At 41.4% G+C, this 7,786-nt stretch overlaps 1 protein-coding gene across 1 annotated transcript in view; it reads left to right on the top strand.

Annotated features, from left to right (window-relative positions):
* The window catches only part of KAT6A (K(lysine) acetyltransferase 6A), a 47,440-nt gene that overhangs the window by 38,369 nt on the left and 1,285 nt on the right, over window positions 1-7,786 (top strand). The window contains exons 18-19 of the mRNA XM_009883562.1: window positions 1-281; window positions 5,765-7,785. The exon at window positions 1-281 is cut by the window's left edge and continues 15 nt beyond it. Coding sequence (XP_009881864.1) covers window positions 1-281; window positions 5,765-7,785 — 2,302 coding nt within the window. The remainder of the gene's footprint in view (window positions 282-5,764; window position 7,786) is intronic.

Here is a 7,786-nt window from a genome sequence, read left to right as displayed (position 1 = left end):
GCGTAAGCACCACAACAGCAGTGTTGTCACTGAAACAATCTCGGAGACCACAGAAGTGCTGGATGAACCATTTGAGGACTCAGACTCTGAACGACCAATGCCCCGATTAGAGCCTACATTTGAGATTGAGGAGGAGGAAGAGGAGGAGGATGATGAAGAGGAGGAGAATGAACTTTTGCCCAGTGGATACTTTCGACATTTAGCCCCACCAGACACACTCAGGCATAGACCCTCTTCTAAGAGGAAGTCCAAAGATGAGGAGGAGTCTGATGACACTAATGGTATGTTTGGTGGTATGCTGTTGAAAGTTTGATATAAATAGCATGCCAGTGAGTGTTGGATGATACTAGCTCATGATGGAACAAGCTCCTTACCTTGTCTCGTAACTTCTAGCCAAAATGTAGGGTTAGGCATAAATTACCAGTCAAACCAGCCTCAAACATTTCCAAGTCTTATGAAAACGTGGTGCATGCTTTTAAATGTCTTATTAGTGGTGACCTGATCACAGGGTATGCTTTTGATTCAGCTTTCCTAGTGGAATTGGTATCTGTGATAGTGGAAGAATCTATGAGGCAGGGTCGCTTACAGAAGTAAAGCAGAAATTAATTGGAGAGCCCTCAGTTTTCCATAACAAAGAGAAATAAGAAACTGTCTCTTTTGAGATCCTGTTCTTCATCACATTGCATGTCCTGCCTCTCAGCTTCTCATATCTCCTTGAAGTTCTCTGAACCTTCAGATCATAAAATAAAATTTTTTGGTTGTAACGGGTTACTTAGTGTGCACTGACAATTCAAAAGAAACATCTGTCATTCAGATGCTCCATTAATAATCTTCATTGTGACTGTTACATGTTCTGTTCTCTTTACGGTCTACATAGTGCAAGGCAGTCAAGCAAATAAAAACGAAAAACTGTGTGAGAGAGAAGTATGATGCCATTATCCCAAAATAAAAAGGCATTACTGGAACGAACTCATAAATTAATGACTTTCAACTATCCTGTGGTTAGCAGAGGAGAATTTTTCTTTAAAAGTACTGAAATACTGAAAGCATCAATATGATTATGGCCATGTAGGCCAGGCTGGACATGGCCTTGGGCACCCTGGTCTAGCGGGAGGTGTCCCTGCCCATGGCAGGGAGGTTGGAACTTGATGATCTTCAAGGTCTTTTCCAACCTAAACCATTCTGTGATTCTATGTATACTATCCATTCAGCATCAGTTACCCTTAAATCCTTGTAACAGCATATAACTGTAAATTTAGTGCAAACACGTGTTGATGCAGCATTAAGTTTGCTGTAGTGGGAATATATGCACAGTCAGCTTATACAGTTGGGTTTTTTTTCATTCTGTTGTGATCAGTTTACTCATCAAATATGTTTTTATGGTACTCCAGCACCATTAATAAGACTATTGATTTGGGAGAAGATCTGTTAGATAAGTGACTTTCAGTCTTTCATTTATGCTCTTCTTGAATGTTTTCTGGTGGAGATGCAGATCCCTTTAGGGATTCCACACACATATATTGCTTTATAAAATAAATCAGTGATTTTTAACCATCTTTTGAAGACTATAAATAGTCCTTAGAGTGCCCAGGGATCAAAAATGGTATTTGGAAAGCCACTGTTTTAATTCACACCTGTTATTTGCTGCAATGATAAATTTCTTGCTCACCTACTTTATAAATACTTTACTTTCTTGCTCTCCACTTGTAATTTAGAGCTTTCTGTTTCCTTGTGTCACTTCTGTTGCTTTTTTTTCTGAACTTCTGCAAATTTGTCAGAACCTCTGAAGTAATAAAGTAGTAAGCACATTATTTTAGATTATTGCTGCTGCTGACATTAAACAGTATCTGCTGGCTGCTTATGCCTTTAATGCAGGTGCCTTTGCATATACATAATAAAACTGTAATGATCTTAGAGAAAATACAATGTACTTTCAATTACCTAAACATGTTAGCCCACGGGAATAATCAGTAATTATAAACAGCTGGCCATTTTTGATAAAAGATTAAGCTGGGTGTAGGGGGGCAGCACTGCCTTTTGACAATTCAGAAAGAGAGAATTGCAGTCATTAATACTTGGTTCAGATTTAAACTATTTTAATCATAACTGTGAGTTAGGAATGTTTATGGGAAGCTTAGATTTTTCAGGCGTTTTCCCATCACTACAGAAACCTGCTTGTAATTTCCTTTTTTTTTGTTTGTTTGTTTGTTTTAAACTTTCCAAGTAGGGGTAGTTTAGTTTGGGTTAGATTTTTTTAGATTTTTCCCTGAGAACTGAACTTAATCTCTGAGGCAGTGCGCTGAAAGCGTTCTATAATTTCCCTGAACTGTAACATTGCAGTCTCTCAAATTTGGTGTCTGATGAGAATTTGAATTGGTTCTGATGGCTGTCAGGGCTACAGTGAGAGTGGATAGAGTGGTGTGGTGATTTGAGGCCAGTATTTAATAAGGTTTAGGCATTCTAGGAGACAGAGTGTGTTCTGTGGTATAGAAAACCAATAAAGCTTGTGTCTTTATATTCTACCCATTCTGTGCTAGCGTTGCATGGGGGACGATGGAGCTCTGTAATAGGCTGGGCTGTATTATTTTGCTTTTCCTAGTTCTTCCTGTAAGTTTTACTGTGAATGTGAATACTGTAAGGATCTTCCGTTCAAGCTTGTGTGCACACTGGTGTTTAACTAAGTGCAACTGAATGAACACGTACATGTGTTTCTCAGTATCCTAAAAAATAGTGCACATGAAATCTTGAGTGGTCATCAAATCCATATTCTTTTGCAAAGATGGTGTCAAGTGCATATGGTAAAAATGACAGAATCAGTCCCTTGAGGTTGGAAAGGACCACTGGAGGTCATCTTGTTCAGCGCCACTGCTTAAGCAAGGCCACCAAGAGCCAGTTGCTCAGGACCATGTCCAGGTGGCTTTTGAATATCTCCAAGGAGGGAGACTCCACAGCCTGTCTGGGCAGCCTGTTCCGGTGCTCTGGCACAGCAAAGACGTGTTCCCTGATGCTCAGATGGAACCTCCTGTGTTTCAGTTTGTGCCCGTTGCTTCTGGTCCTGGCACTGGGCACCACTGAAGAGAGCCTGGCTCCATCATCTTTACACCCTCCCTTAAGATAATTGTACCCATTGATAAGATCACCCTCTGAGGCTCCTGTTCTCCAGTCCCAGCTCTCTCAGCCTTACCTCATCAAGGAGATGCTCCAGTCTCTTAGGTATCTTGGCGGCCCTTTGCTGGGCGCTCTCCAGCAGCTCCATGTCTGTCTTGTACTGGGGAGCCCAGACTGGACACCTTTAATGTTACATTATTATAAGGGGAGCCTGCTATCATAAGATTTATTTTTTTTTTGGTATTCCTAAAAATATTAAATCTATGGCAGTCCAGATAAAAGCAAAGGGTCTTTACCTAAGAGGTGGTAAATCTAATCCTCTGTAGTAGACGTAAAATGTGAGAGAAGGGGAAGAGAAAGAGCAATTTAAAAAAAAAAAAAAATTTTTTTAAAGAGGTGGATTTTTTTTTAAGGGCTTCAGTGTTAATGCTTTAACAAATACTATGAAAGTAGTGTTTCCTTCTTCCTGCCCAATGATGTGCTGACTGTAGCAGATTCCTTCTTTCCTTTATTCACATTCCAAATATTTGTTTTATGGATGACTTCAAGGAGTTGTTGAATTTTGAATCCATATTGGTTTTACACTCATTTTTTAATACCCAAAATTTTTTCAGAATGCTTCTAATTGGAGATATTCAGAGTAAATGTCTGTCTGAGCAAAGAGCAACTCAGCTGACCTGTGACTGGGTTTTAAGAAGTGTTTGTGAACTACTAGGAGCACATTATTTATTTTTACCTTTGTTACGTAACTGGGCTTAAAACAGCTCTTGGGAAATTCGTAGCATGGAATCAATAACATTTTTTAAGGTGGTAGAAAGGGCAGAAACGTGACTAAATGTACTCTGAATATTGGGGGGAAATTGATCTTCTATCTACATGGTGGGATGACCAACCTAATTACAGGCCCATCAATGTGACATTCATCCTGATTTAAATAGTAGGATGACTGGCTTATTACTCAGTCGAAAGTCTGGGAAGGGTTATTTGCTCAATACAAACGAACACTGGTATGTGAAAAATGTATGATTGGTACATTGCTGATGATATATTTTTACAAGACTACAGCTTGTTTAATAAGTGTAATTGATGTTACCTACTTAGTGTTTTGAGAGGCATTTGACTTAATCAAAACCATTTGCTTAAGCTGAAATGTTACAAAATCAAGCTAATACATATTAAATAAATCAAGCTGCAAACAAAGAGAAATTAAGCAGCTTTGTTATTAGTGGGGCACAAGGCAGTTGGGCTGGATGATCATTGTAGGTCACTTCCAACAGAACTGTTCTGTTCTAAGGGAGATTGGTCTGGGTTGTGTGTTTGTCCGTACCGCTAATCTATGGCTAGATGGAAAAATAACGTACCAGTTGACAGAAAAAGAGGGGATGTGGTAAATGAGGTGAAGGGCAATTCACTGACAGTCTATGAGAGAGTATTTGAAGGCTATGTCTAGTAATTAGCATGGTTTTCTAGCTCAAAGCCAGAAAGATTCAGATGATTCTTAAATATATGAACAGGGGAGTCTCAAGTGGAGTAGAGACATTCTGTCATCTCTTTATTTGGCTTTGGTGAAACTACTACAACCATCTTTACTCAGTTATTCACACTTGATAAGAGTATTGATAAACTGGAATAGTTCAAAGAATAGTTGTGGGGTGATTAAGGCACTAGAAGAAATGTTCTTTAAGGATAGGTTCAAAGAAACCAGAGGCAAAAGCGTGACTTGATAAATTTACAGATTACTTAGGTGAGAACTGTTATTGGTAAGAGAGATTTTCTGCCTAACAGATAAAAGGAAAACTAATACAAAAGCAGATTAAGTAAATTCAGTGTTTGAAGACAGAAATTCAAATGGTAAAGTGTGAATATCAACTAGTGTCAATGATTAACTATTGCAGTAGTTTACCAACAGTTGTGTAAAATGTCACTGACTATCCTAGTTGACAGGTTCAAAACAAAATTAATTCAGGGAATGCCTTACAGTATTCAGTAAGTACTCAGTAAATGATCACATTCCTTTCTGTCTCTATAAGCTCTGAACCTATTCTAGCGCTTGGAAAGTCACTGAAATGCAAAACTTGCCTCATCAAATATAAGTCAGATGAGAGAGAAATTCAGCTTCCTCTTAATGATTTCTCAGACTAAAAAAAAAAAAAATCTAGGCGAATTCAGTCATCTGTGTATTTCTGTTGGCATTTAAAAGCATAAGCCGTGAAAAAAGCGGTAATATTTCCTTTCTTCAGCAGATGCATAAAATACAGATCTAAATGGAAACATGCTTTTATTGCAACCTCGTGTGTTCCTCTACGCTGAAACGTATTCATTTGTGAACATACTGTATAAATAAAATTTCTGAAGGGTGGTGAGTCTTTCCAGGACTTTATCATATAGCCTAGTGTTTACTTTGAATTGTATATAAAAGGCTCAGAGCTTTGACCATGCAAAATCTTTAAAGCATTGGTGTTTTTTGAAAATGTAATGTGCAGTGTGATTGCTAATGAGCAGATCTTGATCCTTCTTATTACCCTTCACAATAAATCTCTAAGCTAGCATTGATACTTTAAGTTGATAAACATGATGGGAATGCTCGGGAAAGCTTCTGTGAATGCTCAGGTCAAACAAAAATGCTTGAACAGTATCTTTCAATTTGTGTTTTCAGGTAACCCAACTTTGAAACCATTATCTATGCTGAGAAAATGTGAAGCCAAGGATTCTTCACTTGAGCCGGATACTTCTACACCCATGAAAAAGAAGAAGGGATGGCCAAAAGGGAAAAGCCGAAAACCAGTCCACTGGAAGAAAAGACCTGGTCGAAAACCAGGTTTTAAACTGACCCGGGAAAAGGTGCCACCATCAGTTCAGGATGAAGGAGCTGATGCAGTGGTAGCTAATTCAAAACCAGGGCGTAAGCCTAAAATCTCAGATGAAGAAGAAGGTGTTGAACAGAAAGAAGAGCTGCCTCTTAGTGAGGAAAGGAAAGAGGAAGATGCGAATATGGAAGCAGAAGAGGTAGGAGAGGGAGAAGAGGAAGATACAGCCAGCAGTGAAGTAAGAGCAGTTTCTCCTGTGGACAGCAACAGCAGTCCAGTGCCAGAAGTAAAAGAGCCTGAGGTAGAAGAGGAGGTAGAGGAGAAACCACGGGTTTTAGAAGAGCAAAGGCAATCAGAAGAAGAACAGCAAGAACTAGATGAACCTGAGCATGACCACGAGGAAGAAGAGGAAGTTGCAGTAGTGACAAATCAGAATGAAGATCATGATGCTGATGACGAAGATGACAGTCATGTGGAGTCTGTGAAGAAAAAAGAATTGGAGGAACAGCCTGTTAGAGAAGGGGTAAAGGAGGAGCCTCAGGTGCAAGAATGTTTTTTAGAAACAAGCATACCAAGCAGTAGAGAAGATGCAAAAGAAAAAGATGAAGCGGAGGCAGATTCTGAGGAGGAGCAGGCTTCCAATGAGACTTCGGTGGGCTCAGAGCACGTCCCTGGGTCTGAAGATGATCATGAAGAAGAGCAAAATAATAAAGAGGGGTTAATTGAATTAAAGGAAGAGGAAGAGATTCCTCATAGTGAACTAGATCTTGAAACTGTTCAAGCAGTCCAGTCCTTGACACAGGAGGAAAGCAATGAGCATGATGTAGCTTACCAGGACTGCGAAGAAACTCTTGCAGCTTGTCAGACTTTGCAGAGTTACACCCAGACTGAGGAAGATCCTCAAATATCGATGGTCGAAGATTGCCAGGCCTCGGAACACAACAGTCCAATATCCTCCGTTCAGTCCCACCCCAGCCAGTCTGTGCGTTCCGTCAGCAGCCCAAGCGTGCCTGCTCTGGAGAGCAGTTACACCCAGATAAGTCCTGAACAAGGATCCCTGTCCGCACCCTCTATGCAGAACATGGAGACCAGCCCCATGATGGATGTGCCTTCAGTATCGGACCACTCTCAGCAGGTGGTGGATAGTGGCTTCAGTGACCTTGGCAGCATTGAGAGCACTACAGAGAATTACGAAAACCCTAGCAGCTATGACTCCACTATGGGAGGCAGCATTTGTGGAAATAACTCTTCCCAGAGCAGCTGTTCGTACGGAGGACTGTCCTCTTCCAGCAGCCTCACGCAGAACAGTTGTGTTGTCACTCAGCAAATGGCAAACATTGGCAGCAGTTGCAGCATGATGCAGCAGAACGCTGTCCAGCCTGCAGCAAACTGCAATATCAAGTCGCCTCAGAGCTGTGTCGTAGAAAGGCCCCCGAGTAACCAGCAACCGACGACGCAGCCGCAGCAGCAGCCGCCTCAGTCGCAGCAGCCGCAGCCCCCACCGCCACCGCAGCAGCAGCCGCCGCTGTCCCAGTGTAGCATGAACAACAGCTTCACCCCAGCACCTATGATCATGGAAATACCGGAGTCGGGAAGCACTGGTAACATCAGTATCTATGAGAGGATTCCCGGGGATTTTGGTGCCAGCAGCTATTCCCAACCATCAGCCACCTTCAGTTTAGCCAAGCTGCAGCAGCTGACGAACACCATTATGGACCCTCATGCCATGCCTTATAGCCATTCTCCTGCTGTGACTTCCTATGCAACCAGCGTTTCTCTGTCCAACACAGGGCTGGCGCAGCTCGCTCCCTCTCATCCCTTGGCGGGCACGCCACAAGCACAAGCCACGATGACAACCCCACCAAACCTGG

The sequence above is a fragment of the Charadrius vociferus genome, unplaced genomic scaffold (assembly GCF_000708025.1).
Source record: "Charadrius vociferus isolate BGI_N301 unplaced genomic scaffold, ASM70802v2 scaffold354, whole genome shotgun sequence".
In the NCBI taxonomy this organism is placed as follows: Eukaryota; Metazoa; Chordata; class Aves; order Charadriiformes; family Charadriidae; genus Charadrius; species Charadrius vociferus.
This window is presented reverse-complemented; position numbering and strand designations above follow the sequence as displayed.